Source organism: Selaginella moellendorffii, unplaced genomic scaffold (genome assembly GCF_000143415.4).
Source record: "Selaginella moellendorffii unplaced genomic scaffold, v1.0 SELMOscaffold_43, whole genome shotgun sequence".
In the NCBI taxonomy this organism is placed as follows: Eukaryota; Viridiplantae; Streptophyta; class Lycopodiopsida; order Selaginellales; family Selaginellaceae; genus Selaginella; species Selaginella moellendorffii.
Window position 1 is genome coordinate 475,701 of NW_003314304.1, and position 20,011 is coordinate 495,711.

Genomic DNA, 20,011 nt, shown 5'->3' on the forward strand with positions numbered 1-20,011 from the left:
GTGGTGCGCCAGAGATCCCCGAGACATTGATAGCATAGCTTAAACCCTGAATGGAAGCTTTACATGGTTGCCAAGAACATCTTTCGCCGGGATGATCACTTGGAATCATACGCTTGTCTCGTCAGGTGCTGTGGCAACGCGAAAGATCTGAGCGATGCTCGCAAGATCCACGCTTTGATCGAAGGAACCCATTACAAGAACAACATCTACATTGCGAATCTCCTCGTCCAAATGTATGGCAAATGCGGGAGCTCTGGCGACGCACGCAGCGTGTTTTGATTCCCTTCGCACCCCCAACTCCTTTTCATGGACAATCCTGCTCCAAGCCCACATTCACAACCAGCAGCTCCACGAGGCCAAGCGCGTTCTCGATTCCATGCCCGGGAAGAATGTAGTGACTTGGAATGCGCTTCTTTCGGCAAATGCCAACAGCGGGCAAGTTTATGAAGCGAGGCTTGTTTTCGATCGAATTCCAGAGTGGGACGTTTTTTGCATGAATGCTATTGTCACTGGGTTTGCGAAACCTGGAGAGACTCTGTGTCGTGGAATGTGATTATTTCGGCATATGCTCAAGCTGGAGATTTTCTTGAAGCAAAGAAGCTGTTTGATAGAATGGAACGAGATCATGATTCTCACAAAAGACTGAGCAATCCAGTCCTATGGAACTCTATGATCGTTGCGGATGCCCAGTGCGGAGATCTTGATGGAGCACGAAAGTTCTTTGCGAGGATGACGCAGAGAGATTGCGTGTCGTGGGCAACACTTATCAACTCCTTTGCGCAGCATGGCTGCACTAATTTAGCAAGATACGCATATGAGAGAATGCCACAGCACGATGTTATAGCGTGGACTGGAATGCTCCGAGCAAACTCCCAGTGCGGTGAAATCGATCAAGTACACAATCTCTTTGATTCAATGCCTTAAAGAAACCTAGTGTCGTGGACAGTTTTCCTAGCAACACTTTGCAATCAAGATAATCTTGCAAAAGCTAGAAGAGTGTTTGATCTGATGCCCCAGAGAGACAGCGTTCCTTGGAATGTTATGATCACTGCATATGCCCAACGAGGGCATGTAAACGAAGCAAAGTGCTTTTTTGACAGTGTAGAAGTTCCAAACGTTATCACGTGGAATTGCATGATCGGAGCGTATGGGCAAAATGGACACTTAGACGATGCTTGGGCATTGTTTAGACGCTGTTTACAGCCAAACATAGTGACCTGGAACGTTCTTATCGTGTTGTTTGCCCAGAATCTACATTGTACTGAGTCCATTCATCTCTTTGAAGTTTTGAATCTGGAAGGGTTCAAGCCAGACGAGCTGAGTTTCATGGGCCTTTTGATCGCTTGCTGCCACCTTGGGCTGGTAATTGCTGCTAGAGATACCTTGGCTTCAATGGTTTTTGACTACGATATAAGCCCTGAGCGAGATCACTACTGCTGCTTGATCGGTGTTCTTGCAGGAGCTGGGCTCTTGGATGATGCCGAGGATCTCATCAACACAATGCCATTTGTTCCAGATGTTTCCAACTGGGGATGCTTCGTGAGTGCCTGTAAGATCCACTCTGCTGGAGTGGATAGGAGTGTTGGTGCTGCTTGCAATGCCATCGCGATGGATCCTAAAAACTCAGCACCATACGTGGATTTTGCGACAATTTTTACTGATGAGTGGTTAAACTAGCATTTTGGTATATTTAAATTTTTTGTGAAGCTTTATCTAACTCTCTCGAAAGTTGTTATACCAGAATATTTTACTGCTCCGGTCTGCTTCAAGGAATTATTTACCTGCTCCAAATACTTCAAAACCACTTCTTGTATAATTAACTAAATCATTAATCATTAATTAATTATGTTTAGGGCTTAAGGTTTATTCACAACATCAAGGTGGTCAAGAGCAGAAGAAATGTCCCCCCTCAGGCCTGCACAAATGCAGCTTGAATTGAAGCAATGCATACCTCCCATAAACAACAATTGAATAGGTGTTATTTGATTGCCAGAATAAATTCTATATGATTTTTGCTATTGTGTATTCTAGTAGTAGAATTTCAAGTTGGGGAGGGAGCTGCAGCAAATAGATATTGCTAGACAGTGAAGGCAAGATCCAGAACAACATTTTTGTATCGCCCCCTAGTGCAAACTAAACCAGTTAGGAAGCCATAGTGGTGGATAGTGTGGTAGTACCACTTGCTCTCTTCCAAGTCATAAACCATCTTTGTTGTGCAGCTGATTCATGCAGAAGTAGCATGCACCTGCGGAGATGAAGAACCTATCACCACTCGGTTGTTGGACACCATGTCAGTACATTGAATGTGAATCAAGCTCTGATCCTAGTCCTCGTCCCAAACCAAGAATTTGATTACGTCATCTTTATAATCCTATACAACCTGCCCTTGTACCAGTGGAAGCAAACCAACATCTGGAGTACTGTTGGAATTGGAATGGCTTTGCACAAATTGAGCCTTAGATTGCATTCTTTCTGCATCATATACGTCTTGCCAAGCTCTGAAATCTAGACAAGCTGGGGGTCATGGTCCTTGTTAGGAAGTGGTTGCCATGGATTTGTGAGGGAGGAGTAGACCTTTGCACTTGCGAACCACATAGAGAGCTTCAGCATCATAATCCATAATAAGTTTCATTGAGTGGGAGGATCCTTGAGCTAAAATAAGACGTGTTACACTCTGAGACAAGTGATCCATATGGCTTGTTCCCCGTTGCAAGAGCGGACCAGCACCAAATATATAATAAAGAAAAAATTAAGTTCATACTTTTAGTTACCACGAAAACCCATCTTTAGCTGTGTGGCACCTAGATACCTGTGTATGCACGACTTCCCAACCCACTTCACTTACATCCTCTATGGGAGACTGTTTTCATGAGAACAACCCAAGAAGAAGCCCAACCAGAAAAAATTTCTCTTTTTCTTTGTTCACAGGCAATACAAACCTTGTGTAAACCGTTACCTTTTCCTTGAGACCACCATGCTCAAGTTGTACAAGATCTTCCCATTGTCCTTCTATGAGAACCACCATATACTCTAGAACATCATATCCATGAGTTGCAGGGCCATGCGAAGGATATTTCTTTGCTCATCACCTGGTGAATAACAACAGCAGTAATTTATGTACCTCTTGTAGAATTTCTGCTATTTTGAATTATAACTTACTTTATAAACTACTGCAGAAAAGCTGATACAGATGCACTTCTTTTGCAAATAGTCTTTAGGGCTGATCCTTTAAAAACGATGTGAGATCCTTTTAGACTTTTGAAAGAAACTTGAAACTTTAGCTTTATAACCATCATGTGAGTTATTAAGGTGTGAAGAGTGAAACTACTTAAATATAGTCATTTTTAGACTGCTTTCAATGTGTATAATGATTTTTTTTTTCTTAGGCTTCAAACGAAAAGAAATACTCAAAGCTCTCAAGGCAACATATTAATGAGCATTTAGCTGACAATATTGGATACAAATTAAAAGAAGAGCATAATTATTTCATTGGTTATATAATTGACTCTTTACTATTGTCAGTTAAACAAAAATTACTTTTAGGATTGTGGTAGTAATGAAAGTATATTTCTCTAAAAAACTAATTTTGAGATTTGTATTTATCAGTTATGATAAAAATGAAAGAAAAATAAGAAAAAAACATAGTTATTGAATTGAATTTTGATCCTGAAAATTATTGTATTTAATATTTTAATTAAAACGAAGAAAATAATGTTTAGTCACAAAACTCAAGTTTTATTTTACATTTGAATACTTTAAGGAGCCCATATAAATGAATTTCATCATAGTTTTATTTTAGAAATTTGATATATAGTAACCTTGAAAATTGCAATAATTCACATATTCTCAAGGTCATTAGTGTATATGTAAAATTTATAACTCTAACGAATTATTAAATTTATTTCTCTAAAAAAGTTAAAACATTTAATTAAAGTTTTAAGGTAATATTATTATATATTTTAAAAATATAGAAAATAACATTAAATATAATTTTTAAATAGCATAATAAAATTATATAAGTATAATATATATAATCCATATAAGCTAGATTTATATATAAGCTCTTTAAAATATCAATAGCAAAAACTTAATAAAGAAAAAACATTTTATATAAATAAATTTTATAATGTTTTATAAATGACTAAAAATTGCCGATGCAACTAGTTTAAACAACTAAAAACCTTTAGAAGTATAATGATAATCAAAAAGTGGTTAATACACTAAATTAGAGCATTGAATTAATCAAAACACTATATCATAACATCGTAATATACTTGAAGTATATTAGCAACAGCAGATTGTAGCAAATTCTAGATAAAGATATTTCCCACTTTTAATTCCTTAGTAAATTAAAGTTTTAAAGAAAATTTTAAAAAAATACATATATAAGCATGTATTTATATTTAAGAAAAAATAATAAAATAATTTAAATGCTTTTCTAGATAAGATATTTAATTTTCTTTATTTTATATAGGTGGTAGTGGATAAACCTAGAATATGCTTGGATATTCTGGGATATTTTACCATCTGACCGTCATTATTTATTTAGATTAATCTTTTACTTATAAACATATTTATAATTTATAAATACTTCCTAGTATATTCTACTTTATTATACCATTGAAAGTTGTAATAAAATTAGATTTAAATGTAATATTAAGTGTAAGTAACTATTTTAATTAACTATTTTAATAGTGTTTAAAGTTATAAATAAGGTAATTATTGATATTGATCTTCCATTAAAAATTAATAAACAAACTAAAGAGTCCAAGCATGTTGCTTGTATGTAAATCTGGCATAACTATAGTAATCAAAAGGCATAAGTGTCCTTCATTGATCTTCCTAAATCTGCAGAGCAACTTGTACCTAAATAGCTTAAGGTGCACAAAGCTTTCATTCAGTTTTGGTTTGAAAGTTTTAGAGTTTTTGTAACTTTTCTACAACTAATACAAGCTCCAAATAAGAAACTTTTACTTAAGGATTCTTTACACCCGGATCTAGTGTGCATTATGGAAAGCCATTGTGAGACACAAAATCCCTAGGCCCCAAAGTGGAGCCGAAAGGGTGCCACGTGGTAGTGGCCGAAAGCCAAACGAACATAACATGTTTGGACTGAAAGTTCCGACTCGAAAGGTCGAGAGCAGGAGTGGAACTCCCAACAAAATGCTCAAGGAGCAAGCACGAAGTGAGCAATAAGCAAGGCTCCAAAAAGGGACCCAAAAGGACCAACACATGACACGTGGAAGTGTCTGAGATGGAGTCCAAGATGGAGTCCGAAATGGACCGAGACGGAGTCCGAGATGGAGTCCGAGAGGGATCTAAGATGGAGTCCGAGATGGACCCGAGATGGAGTCTAAGATAGACCCAAGATGGAGTCCGAGATGGAATCCGAGATAGACCAAGATGGAGTCTGAGATGGACTCGAGATGGAATCTGAGATGGAGTCCGAGAAAGACCCGAGATGGAGTCTAAGGTTGAGACCGAGACCAGGACTGAGACTGGGACCGAGACCGAGATCAAGACCGAGACTGAGACCGAGCCCGAGCCCGAGTCTGAGTCCGAGTCCGAGTCTAAGAGGGTGAAAGCCCAAAGCGTTCGTCTCCCAAACCCTAGGGGGTTTGGTGAGCTCCAAAAGTATAGTAAGGGGGAGGATTACAGTGGAGCCAATTTGGCCAAGAAAGGCCAGTTTGGCCCAGGAAGGCTGTACCCAGTGTTGGGTGATGAGCTGCCCACTGGAAAGTCCAAGACTAAAGTGAACATGGACCGATAAGTGGGGTAGCTTGGTGAAGTGTTCAAGAGCTAGCTTTAGTTCCCCTGGGAGATCGATTGGCCGATGCTTCCAGTCCAAGTGTGGGTGGCACTACCTACTTGGATACCTGGCGTGACTCAACGGAATCTCGCTCTAAACCCATGGCTAGAGCACCTAAAGGCGGAAGGCAGGGAGAGTACCCATAAGGCTTGCGTAAGGCCGTGGTGTTTTGAAATGTTGCCCCAAAGTCCCAGATTGTGAAAAGGAGGAGGAGCCATCCTCTAGTGTAGAGACCAAAGATACGGTCATGTGAGAAGGTAATCCCAGAGGACCAAGGGACTTAGTGGTTGGGCTTGTGGGCCTTGATCCAGTGGTAGTGTTGGTGAACATGGCCATGGACAAAAAGGGACTTAGTGGGGATTGAAAAATGGATATTGAGGAAGGCTAATCCCCATGTATGTGCGCATCCTAAAGATGCTAAGGAGTGGATTGGGGATGATCACTCATAGATGGATGGTCCAGTCTTTGAGAGATGGGACTGTGATGTAAGTGGTGTTAGACCACCAGTGTGACCAAGGTGAAGGGGCATGGCCTTAGCGTAACAAGCTGATATGTCAATGGTACCTTAGGGTGTCGGTCATAGGATTAAACACGTGGAGCATTTGGACCAAGTGCAAAGGTTGAGTGGCAGGGATGCCATTCTCAAAACTAGCAAGCCCAAGTCCAAAATAGGACTTATAGAGGTTGTGAGTGAGACTCCTCCAAATGGTCGAGGTGTGGTTAATTGACTAAAGTAAAATGGAAAAATTAGTCACTTACAACCATTAATTTACTCTAGAACTTCCTTCACATTTGTGCTGCTTAAATCCAAGCATCCGAGTTGGAGCCATCATGTTGGCTCTTGGTACCAAAGACTATTCAATACTAGCTCTGGGGAGTTATGGATATTGGCACGCTTAAGTAAGCTTACTTCCATGTTAAAATCTCAATGTTTCATCTACACAAACCTCTAGGCCCGCATTCAAGAGCATAACGAGTGGACAAAGGAAGAATCAAGTAGCAAATTAGTGACGGCTCCATCATAGTCAAAAACCATTGAAGCAAAGGATTCTTTGCCCAAGGTGACTAACTTAATATATAAGATCAGGCGTTGGCATAGAGTCCTCGTCTCCTCCTCCTCCTGCATCACCACACTCATTGAGTTACAGATCAACCCCAAGCACAAGCCATCGAATAGTGCTACAATTTGACAGGAAATTCTCAAGCACGGTGTTGTACCGTGGACTAGAAATGCTCAGAGCAAACCCCAGTGCAGTGAATTTCATCAATCGAAAGCTCTTTTATTCAACACCTCGATAAGATTCACTTTGAGACCAGGTGGAGTTAAACGAATGTTTTGTAGAAAGTTTGGGTACTGCATTATTATGCCGAAAGAGGGCAACTTGGAAATGAAAGGGATTGAAGCTTGACGCATTGTTTTGCCGCCAAATGTTGTGACCTGGAACATTCTTATCATGTCGTCTGCCATCTCTTGAACTCAGTTCAAGCCAAGAATAAAAACACTTCTGACCGAGTGCTTCTCACTCTTCCATGTCAGTGTTCCATAGCCCCATTCGAACTTGGATGAATCAACTGTGAATTGGATCTGGAAACTTAGAACCTGGAACACGGATTTAAACCTGAGCTGTGGAGGAAACACCGCGACAGTCACTCCCGCCGGAGCTTCTACTGAAATGTTGTAGACCGACTTGCCAGCTCCAACGTTGGTAACTTTCCTGTTCACCACCGCTTTGGTGGAATTTGGCCCGCCAAACTGAGCGATGGGAACCACGATGGATGGATAGTTCAAGTCCAAGTAGGAGTCCAGGGGTGCACAAGATAAGTTCTTTCCAGTCATGAGCTCCAGCTGATCCCTTGTGTAGTTCATCGTGCATAGAAACTTCGTGTATTCATCCGGAGATATGTCGTAGACCAGGCCAGGACTAAGAGCTGCGACTGGATCAATCTGTCCGGCTCCCATCACAAATGGTGAAGCTTCTTCCCCATCGTAGTCTTTGATTGGGCTCTTTGTGTTGTCCAGGAAGCGTGCTACAAACACCAAACAAACGATCAAAGAGGGAAGACTAGTGTTTTTGTTCTCTTCGGTACCTGTTGTCATGAGAGCCGACTTGATGGCTGCTGGACTCCAACTCGGGTGCCTGGATTTGACAAAGGCCGCGGCAGCACTGGCGTGAGGACACGCCATGGAAGTTCCAGAGATTATGTTGAAGTCGGTGTACATTGGCTTGCCATAATCGTTGATGGGCTGCTCAGGACTCCATGCAGCCAGTATGTCCGCACCAGGAGCAACGAGATCGGGCTGTAAAGATAGAGTCCCAGTTTATATTAGTAAGACTCTCCTCCAGATACCTTAAGAATGCCATCGTTGGTAATATCAGGTCCCCTCGATGAGAAATCCGCAATGATTGGGGCTGGAGTGGTTTGTATGATCGTATGTGCTGGAGAGATGGTCGCTGTAGTATTCCTTGAGAAAAGTTTAAAAACCGTCAAGAAGTCTCAAACCAAAAATGCATGAAAGCTTGTGTACCTCGAGTTCTTCAGGTAGGCATTAATCTCGTCCAAGGCGCTCCCAGTGACAGCAGCTCCAGCAAGATCAAGGAAGGACACTGCCTCTGTCGTATTTTCAATCCCCAAAATTACTCCAGAGGCACCAAGTTCTTTAAGATGTCGCTGGATGGCCGAGGATGATGCAACGCCCGGACTGTATTTGCACAAGACAATCTTTCCCTTGACCTTCTTCCCATCCAAAAAGCGTCCTGCACATAGGCTTAATGCCAAGTATGTTTTAGTGATAAGCTTTCATTCAGCTGAAACAGTGTTAGTTTTATCACCTGGCCTGTCCTATTCGATCAGATCTAGAAGAAGCATCACCACCCAAAATAAGCGTTGATATATCAGCCCGCCTGGGATTCATTGCTATTCCCTGTTATATATACATGAGAAAGGAAAAATTCACGAAAAACAATCAAGTACCTGAACGGTTTTAGAGTTTCCAAGTTTGATGTCGACCGAGAACTTCCTGTCGATAGTGCTTGCTCCCACTGTCAAAATCCATGGAGCCGAGTTCTCGATGGTTTGGAAGCCTGGACCTCCATTTCCAGCAGAACATGATACAAAAATTCCCTTCTGCATTGCATGGAAAGCACCAATGGATATGGAATCCCCGTCATATCCGGTGGGATCTCCACCCAGCGATAACGAGAGAATATCTACACCGTCGTGAATTGCGTCGTCGAATGCTGCCAGAATGTTGTCACTCTCACATTCAGGCGTGCAAACCCTGTAGATCGCAAGCCTTGCGGATGGATGGCCCCCTCGAGCAACTCCTTTTCCAAGAGTTGTTAAAAAAGTGGCGTCTTTTACCAGGCTTCCAGCGATGGTGGAGGCCGTGTGAGTTCCATGCCCCTCTTCGTCCCGAGCGTTTTGATAAAGGCTCCCCACCTCCGAGTGTCCATAAGATCGAGCTCCTATAATTTTCCTGAAACAAATCACAATGCTTGAGAGATGAACCCAAGAGTGATCTTACTTGTTGCAGCGGATCGTGTGTGAATGATTGGTGATTTTGGAATTGTCACATACTCCTTTCCATCTCTTTGGCACCGGTCCCATCCCAGCGTCGTCGAAGCTCTTGGACTCCGGCCAAACACCTGGAAGTGGATAATTAACTCGGAAGTAAGCTTTTTCCATGATTACCAGTATCAAGGACTCCCACAATGACATCCGATCCAGAGCTAGAGTTGAGTTGAATGTGCGGACCACCAGAAAAGCTGTCGAGAAAATCCCAAGAGCGTGTTGTGTGGAGACTGAGTTTTTTGGAACGGAAAACCTTAACCACGCCAGGAAGCTCTGATAAACCACACGTCAAAACTCGTGACGAAAGCTTCAAAGAGAGGCATACTTGCAATGGAGTCGGCTTCGGCTTCAGTCAAGAAGGCGGAGAAGCCATTGAAACCGTGCTTGTAGCTGTGAACCAGCGACGATTCCTTGCTAAACATCAAACACAGTGAGGAGAAAAGAAAAATTGTTGCAAGAGGATTGTTTCGTACCTCCCCTTGACAGAGGCAAGAATTTGGTGATGAGACGATGTCACAGCCTCCGGTTTAGAGCTCCCAGTGTGCCCCAAGTAGACAATATATTTGCTAACAGGCTGCCAAAAACACCCAGCTTCTTAGAAATCTATCAAGCCGGAAAAAGGAAAAGATCACCTCGTTGGTTGCGGCAGCAGCAAGAACAGCAAGAGCAGCAAGAGAGAAAAAGACTCGTTCCATCCCAAGCATCGCTCCAGGGAAATCTTCTCCCCATGCGGCTCCATTTTAAAGGCTAGAGCGCGGGCGGAGGCTCCAACCACGGGCAAAGGCCACTCCGCCGAAAAACACAGCCGATCAATAAGCCTCGTCCATTTCTATCGAATCTCGCATCATATCACCAAAATCCAAAGAAAGAACCTCGCACGCATCATTCCCGCCAAATGGAGGCAACTTAAACCAGTAAACCCGAGCTAGGGCTTTGTTTTTAAAACAAAGACTAGAGTTACAAAGAGTGTTAGATCACTCGCTCTCTCTCTCGTGTCTAGGCAGAACAGGTATTACCTTCTTATAATGCAAAGTTTTTTTATGAGCAGCTTGATTAGGATGTACCCACTGTCCATAAGAAGAATTAGCAGCTGCGGTTCCACCACCACCACCACCACCACCACCGCCACTACTAGCAGCCGGCGGTGGCGGAGGCCCTGGCGGTAGAGGTGGCCGCAAGACTGGAAATCCTCCGCCTGGATTCGACGAGCTATCCTCGACGATGGCTTACAAGAGCAAGGATTAAGCTTCTTTGCGAGTGGAAGCCGAGTCTACTGGAATCCCTCTAGCAGTGAAAGCGGATCTTGTTACTACAACGATTGATCCACGAAAATCCAGCAAAGAGAAAAGGTCGAGAACTTACACGATGGCAAATGGTGGAGAGAAATCCCAGTGGAAGCCAACGCCTCCTGTGTGCTGCATGAAAGCTGCCATGTATCGTCATACGCGTCGATCGAGGAGACTGGACCCTTGAATCCTTTGGTTCACCCAGCGATGCCCACATTCCATCCCATCCACTGTCATCCTCGATCAGGGCTGGATCCTGCAAGCCCTGGCGCGGTGGTGCGCCAGAGATCCCCGAGACATTGATAGCATAGCTTAAACCCTGGATGGAAGCTTTACATGGTTGCCAAGAACACTTTCGCCGGGATGATCACTTGGAATCATACGCTTGTCTCGTCAGGTGCTGTGGCAACGCGAAAGATCTGAGCGATGCTCGCAAGATCCACGCTTTGATCGAAGGAACCCATTACAAGAACAACATCTACATTGCGAATCTCCTCGTCACTGCATATGCCCAACGAGGGCATGTAAACGAAGCAAAGTGCTTTTTTGACAGTGTAGAAGTTCCAAACGTTATCACGTGGAATTGCATGATCGGAGCGTATGGGCAAAATGGACACTTAGACGATGCTTGGGCATTGTTTAGACGCTGTTTACAGCCAAACATAATGACCTGGAACGTTCTTATCGTGTCGTTTGCCCAGAATCTACATTGTGCTGAGTCCATTCATCTCTTTGACGTTTTGAATCTGGAAGGATTCAAGCCAGACGAGCTGAGTTTCATGGGCCTTTTGATTGCTTGCTGCCACCTTGGGCTGGTAATTGCTGCTAGAGATACCTTGGCTTCAATGGTTTTTGACTACGATATAAGCCCTGAGCGAGATCACTACTGCTGCTTGATCGGTGTTCTTGCGGGAGCTGGGCTCTTGGATCTCATCAACACAATGCCATTTCTTCCAGATGTTTCCAACTGGGGATGCTTCGTGAGTGCCTGTAAGATCCACTCTGTTGGAGTGGATAGGAGTGTTGGTGCTGCTTGCAATGCCATCGCGATGGATCCTAAAAACTCAGCACCATACGACAATTTTTACTGATGAGTGGTTAAACTAGCATTTTGGTATATTTAAATTTTTTGTGAAGCTTTTTTCAATCTAACTCTCTCGAAAGTTGTTATACCAGAATATTTTACTGCTCCTGTAGTGTTGGAGCTCTGTTTCAAGGAATTCTTTACCTGCTCCAAATACTGTAAAACCACTTCTAAAACGAGCTCTTTTATAGTTAATTAAATCATTAATAATTAATTAATTATGTTTAGGGTTTAAGGTCTATTCAAGAGCACAACATGGAGAAGAAATGAAGTGTTATATATGATTTTGAAATTGTGTATTCTAATAGTAGAATTTCAAGTCTGCAGCAAATGGATATTGCTAGTCCACACAACAGTGAAGGCAAGATCCAGAACAACATTGTTGTATCGCCCCCTAGTGCAAACTAAACCAGTTAGGAAGCGATAGTGGTGGATAGTGTGGTAGTACCAGTTGCTGTCTTCTAAGTCATAAACCATCTTCGTTGTGCAGATGATTCATGCAGAAGTAGCATGCACCTGCGGAGATGAAGAACCTATCACCACTCGGCTGATGGACACCATGGCAGTACATTGAATGTGAATCAAGCTCCTACCACTCTGATCCTGGTCCTCGTCCCAAACCAAGAGTTTGATTATGTCATCTTTATAATCCTATACAACCTGCACTTGTACCAGTGGAAGCAAACCAACATCTGGAGTACTGTTGGAATTGGAATGACTTTGCACAAATTAAGCCTTACATTGTATCTTTTCTGCATCATATACATCTTTCCAAGCTCTGAAATCCTGACAAGCTGGGGGTCATGGTCCTTGTTAGGAAGTGGTTGCCATGAATTTGTGAGGGAGAAGTAGACCTTGCGCTTGCAAACCACATAGAGACGTCGCAAGGACTCCAAGCAAGGACGTGATCCTCTTCACCTCAAGTATATAATAAAGAAAAAATTAGGTTCATACTTTTAGTTACCACGAAAGCATGACAAACTGTGTGGCATGCTAAAGCAAGAGTTAAGACCCAACTATTCTGGGCACTTAGATATGTGTATGCACGAACATCTCTATAGGAGACTGTTTTCAACTTGAAGGATGAGAACACCCCCTATACTGTGAACCAGAAGAAAATCTCTTTCTTTGTTCACAACCTTGTGACCTTTTCCTTGAGACCACCATGCTCGTCCCATTGTCCTATGACCACCACCATATACTCTAGATCATATCCATGAGTTGCAAGGCCATGCGAAGGATATTTCTTTGCTCATCACCTGGTGAATAACAACAGCAGTAATTTCTGTACCTCTTGTAGAATTTCTGCTATGTTGAATTATAACTTACTACGGAAAAGCTGATATAGTTGGTACATAGCCTTTAGGGCTGATCCTTTACAATCAAATTGGTTAGACTTTTGAAAGCAAATTTATAACCATCTTGTGTTATTTAAGGTTATAAGTCATTTTTAGACTGTGCTTTCAATGTGAGAGTCTAACACTTTTTTCTTAATTATTGAATATTTTTTTTAGGATTCAAACGTACTAGATTACCTAAAAAAATACTCAAAGCTCTCAAAGCATAGGCAAACTTATTATTGAGCATTTAGCTGACAGCTATTTGATACAAAATTAAAAGAAGAGCATAATTATTTCATTGGTTATATGATTGACTTGGTTGTAAATTGATTTTTCTTTACTTTAAAGAAAAAGGACTTTTAGGATTGTGGTAGTAATGAAAGTATATGCCTCTGAACAACTAATTTTGAGGATTTTATTTATTAGTTATGATAAAAGTCAGAGACTAATAAGGAAAAAAAAGCTTTTAGTTTCCTTACACATACACCACTTTAACTATTGAATTAACTTTTGATCCTGTTTAGTATATATTAGTATATATAGTACAGTTTCAGTATATAGTTTGCCCATATATATATATATATATATATATAAAATAGTACTGTTTAGTATATAATATTTAGTCTTTTAATTAAAAAGGTAGAAAAATATACTCTAACTTTATAATGTCTATATTTGATGGTCACATAACTCAATTTTATTTTGCATTTGAATACCTTAAAAAGCCCATATAAATGAATTTCATCATAGTTTTATTCTAGAACCTGATAGATATAGTAATCTTGAAAATTACAATAAATCACATATTCTTAAGGTCATTAGTGTATATGTAAAATTCATAACTCTAATGAATTATTAAATTTATTTCTATAATAAATTTAAAATATTTAATTAAAATTTTAAGGTATTATTATTATATATTTTACAAAAATAAAAAAACCTAATATATATAATCTATATAAGCTGGAAAGTTAAATGAGCTCTTTAAAATATCAATAGTAGGACCTTAATAAATAAAAATATTTTGTGTAAAATAACTTTTATAATTTTTAATAAATAGGTAAGAATTGCTGATGTAACCAGTTTAAACAGCTAAAAACCTCTAAACCAATGATGATAATCATAAAGTGGTTAGTGCACTAAGTTAAAGTATTGCAATTAATCAAAACACTAGGTCAGAGCATCATAATATGTTGAGATATACTAGAGGTAGTAAATTTTAGTAAATTTAAATAAAGAATATGTATTAATACTAAAAAAATACTTATATTTAAGAAAATAATAAAGTGATTAGAATGATATTTTAGAAAAAATATTTAATTTTTTTTATTTTATATGGGTGGTAGGATAAACCTAGAATATGGTTGGATATTCTGGGATATTTTACCATCTAACAGTTAATATTTATTTAAATTAATCTTTTACTTATAAACATATTTATAATTTATAAACACTTCCTAGTATATTCTACTTTATTCTACCATTGAAAGTTGTAATAAAATTAGAATTAAATTTATGTAAGTAACTATCTTAATTAATAGTGTTTAAATTTATAAATAAGGTAATTATTGATTATATTATCATTAAAAATAAATAAATAAACAAGCAAGTTGCTTGTATGTAAATCTACTTGTACCTGAATAGCTTAAGGTACACAAGCTTTCATTCATTTTTGGTTTGAAAGTTCTAGAGTTTTTGTAACTTTCCTACAGCAAGCTATAATACAAGCTCCAAATAAGAAACTTTTACTTGAGGATTCTTTACATCCGGATCTAGTCTGCATCATGGAAAGCCATCAATTTACTCTGGAACTTCCCTCACACCGGTGCTGCTCAAATCCAGGTATCCGCGTTGGAGCTATCAAGTCGGCTCTTGGTACCAAAGACTATTCAACACTAGCTCTGGCGAGTTATGGATATTGGCAAGCTTAAGTAAGCTTACTTCCATGTTAAAATCTCAATGTTTCATCTAACACAAACCTCTAGGTGTTTGGCCCGCATCCAAGAGCATAACGAGCGGACAAGGAAGAATCAAGTAGCAGCTCCATCATAGTCAAAAACCATTGAAGCAAAGGATTCTTTGCCCAAGGTGGGGATGAAGAGGACTAACTTAGTATATAAGATCAGGCGTTGGCATAGAGTTCTCGTCTCTCTCATTGAGTTACAGATCAACCCCAAGCACAAGCCATCGAACAGTGCTGGGATCTTACGTTTTGTTGCTACAATTTGACAGGAAATTCTCAAGCACGGTGTTGTACCGTGGACTAGAAATGCTCAGAGCAAACCCCAGTGCAGTGAAATTGATCAATCGAAAGCTCTTTTATTCAACACCTCGTAAGATCCACTTTGAGACCAGGTGGAGTTAAACGAATGTTTTGTAGAAAGTTTGGGTACTGCATTATTATGCCGAAAGAGGGCATCTTGGAAATGAAAGGGATTGAAGCTTGACGCATTGTTTTGCCGCCAAATCTTGTGACCTGGAACATTCTTATCATGTCGTCTGCCATCTCTTCAACTCAGTTCAAGCCAAGAATAAAAACACTTCTGACCGAGTGCTTCTCGCTCTTCCATGTCAGTGTTCCATAGCCCCATTCGAACTTGGATGAATCAACTGTGAATTGGATCTGGAAACTTAGAACCTGGAACACGGATTTAAACCTGAGCTGTGGAGGAAACACCGCGACAGTCACTCCCGCCGGAGCTTCTACTGAAATGTTGTAGACCGACTTGCCAGCTCCAACGTTGGTAACTTTCCTGTTCACCACCGCTTTGGTGGAGTTTGGAATCCCGCCAAACTGAGTGATGGGAACTGCGATGGATGGATAGTTCAAGTCCAAGTAGGAGTCCAGGGGTACACAAGATAAGTTCTTTCCAGTCATGAGCTCCAGCTGATCCCTTGTGTAGTTCCTCGTGCATAGAAACATCGTGTATTCATCCGGAGATATGTCGTAGACCAGGCCAGGACTAAGCGCTGCGACTGGATCAATCTGTCCGGCTCCCATCACAAGTGGTGAAGCTTCTTCCCCATTGTGGTCTTTGATTGGGCTCTTTGTGTTGTCCAGGAAGCGTGCTACAAACACCAAACAAACGATCAAAGAGGGAAAACTATTTTTTTTTGTTCTCTTTGGTACCTGTTGTCATGAGAGCCGACTTGATGGCTGCTGGACTTCAACTCGGGTGCCTGGATTTGACAAAGGCTGCGGCAGCACTGGCGTGAGGACATGCCATGGAAGTTCCAGAGATTATGTTGAAGTTGGTGTAGATTGGCTTGCCATAACTGTTGATGGGCTGCTCAGGACTCCACGCAGCCAGTATGTCCACACCAGGAGCAACGAGATCGGGCTGTAAAGATAAGACTCCCAGTTTATATTAGTAAAACTCTCCTCCAGATACCTTAAGAATGCCATCGTTGGTAATATCAGGTCCCCTCGATGAGAAATCCGCAATGATTGGGGCTGGAGTGGTTTGTATGATCGTATGTGCTGGAGAGATGGTCGCTGTAGTATTCCTTGAGAAAAGTTTAAAAACCGTCAAGAAGTCTCAAACCAAAAATGCATGAAAGCTTGTGTACCTCGAGTTCTTCAGGTAGGCATTAATCTCGTCCAAGGCGCTCCCAGTGACAGCAGCTCCCGCAAGATCAAGGAAGGACACTGCCTCTGTCGTATTTTCAATCCCCAAAATTACTCCAGAGGCACCAAGTTCTTTAAGATGTCGCTGGATGGCCGAGGATGATGCAACGCCCGGACTGTATTTGCACAAGACAATCTTTCCCTTGACCTTCTTCCCATCCAAAAAGCGTCCTGCACATAGGCTTAATGCCAAGTATGTTTTAGTGATAAGCTTTCATTCAGCTGAAACAGTGTTAGTTTTATCACCTGGCCTGTCCTATTCGATCAGATCTAGAAGAAGCATCACCACCCAAAATAAGCGTTGATATATCAGCCGCTTGGGATTCATTGCTATTCCCTGTTATATATACATGAGAAAGGAAAAATTCACCAAAAACAATCAAGTACCTGAACGGTTTTAGAGTTTCCAAGTTTGATGTCGACCGAGAACTTCCTGTCGATAGTGCTTGCTCCCACTGTCAAAATCCATGGAGCCGAGTTCTCGATGGTTTGGAGGCCTGGACCTCCATTTCCAGCAGAACATGATACAAAAATTCCCTTCTGCATTGCATGGAAAGCACCAATGGATATGGAATCCCCGTCATATCCGGTGGTACCTAAACCCAGCGATAACGAGAGAATATCTACACCGTCGTGAATTGCGTCGTCGAATGCTGCGAGAATGTTGTCACCGTCACATTCTGGCGTGCAAACCCTGTAGATCGCAAGCCTTGCGGATGGATGGCCCCCTCGAGCAACTCCTTTTCCAAGAGTTGTTAAAAAAGTGGCGTCTTTTACCAGGCTTCCAGCGATGGTGGAGGCCGTGTGAGTTCCATGCCCCTCTTCGTCCCGAGCGTTTTGATAACGGCTCCCCACTTCCGAGTGTCCATAAGATCGAGCTCCTACAATTTTCCTGAAACAAATCACAATGCTTGAGAGATGAACCCAAGAGTGATCTTACTTGTTGCAGTGGATCGTGTGTGAATGATTGGTGATTTTGGAATTGTCACATACTCCTTTCCATCTCTTTGGCACCGGTCCCATCCCAGCGTCGTCGAAGCTCTTGGACTCCGGCCAAACACCTGGAAGTGGATAATTAACTCGGAAGTAAGCTTTTTCCATGATTACCAGTATCCAGGACTCCCACAATGACATCCGATCCGGAGCTAGAGTTGAGTTGAATGTGCGGACCACCAGAAAAGCTGTCGAGAAAATCCCAGGAGCGCGTTGTGTGGAGACTGAGTTTTTTGGAACGGAAAACCTTAACCACGCCAGGAAGCTCTGATAAACCACACGTCAAAACTCGTGACGAAAGCTTCAAAGAGAGGCATACTTGCAATGGAGTCGGCTTCGGCTGCAGTCAAGAAGGCGGAGAAGCCATTGAAACCGTGCTTGTAGCTGTGAACCAGAGACGATTCCTTGCTAAACATCAAACACAGTGAGGAGAAAAGAAAAATTGTTGCAAGAGGATTGTTTCGTACCTCCCCTTGACAGAGGCAAGAATTTGGTGATGAGACGATGTCACAGCCTCCGGTTTAGAGCTCCCAGTGTGCCCCAAGTAGACAATGTATTTGCTAACAGGCTGCCAAAAACACCCAACTTCTTAGAAATCTATCAAGCCGGAGAAAGGAAAAGATCACCTCGTTGGTTGCGGCAGCAGCAAGAGCAGCAAGAGCAGCAAGCGAGAAAAAGACTCGCTCCATCCCAAGCATCGCTCCAGGGAAATCTTCTCCCCACGCGGCTCCATTTTAAAGGCTAAAGCGCGGGCGGAAGCTCCAACCACGAGCAAAGGCCACTCCGCCAGGCGATCAATAAGTCTCGTCCATTTCTATCGGATCTCGCATCATATCACCAAAATCCAAAGAAAGAACCTCGCACGCATCATTCCCGCCAAATGCAGGCAACTTAAAACACTAAACCCCAGCTAGGGCTTTGTTTTACCGCATTAAAACAAAGACTAGAGTTACAAGGAGTGTTAAATCACTCGCTCTCTCTCTCGTGTCTAGCTAGCTTCTATGACGCCTTTGCTGTGAAGGGGCCGCAACGCTAGCCTTCTTATAATACAAAGTTTTTTGATGAGCAGCTTGATTAGGATGTACCCACTGTCCATAAGAAGAATTAGCAGCTGCGGTTCCACCACCACCACCACCACCACCACCACCGCCACTACCAGCGGCACTACTAGCAGAAGGCGGTGGCGGAGGCCCTGGCGGTAGAGGTGGCCGCAAGACTGGAAATCCTCCGCCTGGATTCGACGAGCTATCCTCGACGATGGCTTACAGGAGCAGGGATTAAGCTTCTTTGCGAGTGGAAGCGGAGTCTCTCTAGCAGTGAAAGCGGATCTTGTTACTACAACGATTGATCCACGAAAATCCAGCAAAGAGAAAAGGTCGAGAACTTACACGATGGCAAATGGTGGAGAGAAATCCCAGTGGAAGCCAACGCCTCCTGTGTGCTGCATGAAAGCTGCCATGTATCGCCATACGCGTCGATCGAGGAGACTGGACCCTTGAATCCTCTGGTTCACCCAGCGATGCCCACATTCCATCCCATCCACTGTCATCCTCGATCAGGGCTGGATCCTGCAAGCCCTGGCGCGGTGGTGCGCCAGAGATCCCCGAGACATTGATAGCATAGCTTAAACCCTGGATGGAAGCTTTACATGGTTGCCAAGAACATCTTTCGCCGGGATGATCACTTGGAATCATACGCTTGTCTCGTCAGGTGCTGTGGCAACGCGAAATATCTGAGCGATGCTCGCAAGATCCACGCTTTGATCGAAGGAACCCATTACAAGAACAACATCTACATCGTCCAAATGTATGGCAAATGTGGGAGCTCTGGCGACGCACGCAGCGTGTTTGATTCCCTTCGCACCCCCAACTCCTTTTCATGGACAATCCTGCTCCAAGCCCACATTCACAACCAGCAGCTCCACGAGGCCAAGCGCGTTCTCGATTCCATGCCCGGGAAGAATGTAGTGACTTGGAATGCGCTTCTTTCGGCAAATGCCAACAGCGGGCAAGTTCATAAAGCCAGGCTTGTTTTCGATCGAATTCCAGAGTGGGACGTTTTTTGCATGAATGCTATTGTCACTGGGTTTGCGAAAGCTGGAATGATCAGCCAGGCTAGAAACCAATTTGAAAACATGCCAGCGTGATTTCCAGAAAGAGTACGTGCCTCGCTTCCATGCTTTAGATGCTCAAATGATTCTTTCATTCGCTTTCGCTCGCATAAATTACTCGTGTTGACAAGAAAAGAGTTGAAGTGTGTGTGAGAGAGAGAGCTGTGTGTGTGTAAGTGTGTAACTTA

General features: G+C 42.3%; 5 protein-coding genes across 5 annotated transcripts; 3 read left to right on the plus strand and 2 right to left on the minus strand.

Annotated features, from left to right (window-relative positions):
- Positions 1-612: 612 nt before the first annotated feature.
- On the plus strand, positions 613-1,677 carry LOC112349822 (pentatricopeptide repeat-containing protein At2g13600-like). Its single transcript, XM_024684939.1, has 2 exons — positions 613-894; positions 1,018-1,677. Exons 1-2 carry the CDS (start codon positions 613-615, stop codon positions 1,675-1,677), a joined length of 942 nt encoding a protein of 313 aa, XP_024540707.1.
- A 5,093-nt stretch (positions 1,678-6,770) lies between these two features.
- On the minus strand, positions 6,771-10,815 carry LOC9647078 (subtilisin-like protease SBT4.8). Its single transcript, XM_024684940.1, has 10 exons — positions 10,745-10,815; positions 10,447-10,591; positions 10,015-10,211; positions 9,708-9,796; positions 9,503-9,655; positions 9,336-9,456; positions 8,783-9,287; positions 8,312-8,542; positions 7,320-8,108; positions 6,771-6,929 (listed from the first exon to the last, which is right to left on the minus strand). Exons 1-10 carry the CDS (start codon positions 10,813-10,815, stop codon positions 6,771-6,773), a joined length of 2,460 nt encoding a protein of 819 aa, XP_024540708.1.
- A 176-nt stretch (positions 10,816-10,991) lies between these two features.
- Positions 10,992-11,759, plus strand: LOC112349823 (pentatricopeptide repeat-containing protein At2g13600-like). The gene has a single exon (XM_024684941.1). It carries the CDS (start codon positions 10,992-10,994, stop codon positions 11,757-11,759), a length of 768 nt encoding a protein of 255 aa, XP_024540709.1.
- A 3,848-nt stretch (positions 11,760-15,607) lies between these two features.
- On the minus strand, positions 15,608-19,262 carry LOC9647079 (CO(2)-response secreted protease). The gene is made up of 10 exons (XM_024684943.1): positions 19,102-19,262; positions 18,799-18,958; positions 18,181-18,281; positions 18,033-18,121; positions 17,828-17,980; positions 17,661-17,781; positions 17,108-17,612; positions 16,638-16,868; positions 16,301-16,433; positions 15,608-16,161 (listed from the first exon to the last, which is right to left on the minus strand). Exons 1-10 carry the CDS (start codon positions 19,260-19,262, stop codon positions 15,608-15,610), a joined length of 2,208 nt encoding a protein of 735 aa, XP_024540711.1.
- Positions 19,263-19,361: 99 nt separating this feature from the next.
- LOC112349824 (putative pentatricopeptide repeat-containing protein At5g37570) lies at positions 19,362-19,859 on the plus strand. The gene has a single exon (XM_024684944.1). It carries the CDS (start codon positions 19,362-19,364, stop codon positions 19,857-19,859), a length of 498 nt encoding a protein of 165 aa, XP_024540712.1.
- Positions 19,860-20,011: the final 152 nt, after the last annotated feature.

Excerpts from the sequence above, each read along its gene's own strand:
- LOC112349822 (XM_024684939.1), top strand. The coding sequence starts at position 613 with ATGGAACGAGATCATGATTCTCACAAAAGACTGAGCAATCCAGTCCTA. Across the intron at positions 895-1,017 it reads AGTGCGGTGAAATCGATCAA|AGAGACAGCGTTCCTTGGAA; the intron begins GTACACAATCTC and ends CTGATGCCCCAG.
- LOC9647078 (XM_024684940.1), bottom strand. The coding sequence starts at position 10,815 with ATGGCAGCTTTCATGCAGCACACAGGAGGCGTTGGCTTCCACTGGGAT. Across the intron at positions 9,457-9,502 it reads TGTGGGAGTCCTTGATACTG|GTGTTTGGCCGGAGTCCAAG; the intron begins GTAATCATGGAA and ends ATCCACTTCCAG. Across the intron at positions 8,109-8,311 it reads CAAGCTTTCATGCATTTTTG|CCCGATCTCGTTGCTCCTGG; the intron begins GTTTGAGACTTC and ends CTATCTTTACAG.
- LOC112349823 (XM_024684941.1), top strand. The coding sequence starts at position 10,992 with ATGGAAGCTTTACATGGTTGCCAAGAACACTTTCGCCGGGATGATCAC.
- LOC9647079 (XM_024684943.1), bottom strand. The coding sequence starts at position 19,262 with ATGACAGTGGATGGGATGGAATGTGGGCATCGCTGGGTGAACCAGAGG. Across the intron at positions 18,282-18,798 it reads ATTCTTCTTATGGACAGTGG|CCTGTTAGCAAATACATTGT; the intron begins GTACATCCTAAT and ends TGTTTTTGGCAG. Across the intron at positions 17,981-18,032 it reads CGAAGCCGACTCCATTGCAA|AGCTTCCTGGCGTGGTTAAG; the intron begins GTATGCCTCTCT and ends GTGGTTTATCAG.
- LOC112349824 (XM_024684944.1), top strand. The coding sequence starts at position 19,362 with ATGGTTGCCAAGAACATCTTTCGCCGGGATGATCACTTGGAATCATAC.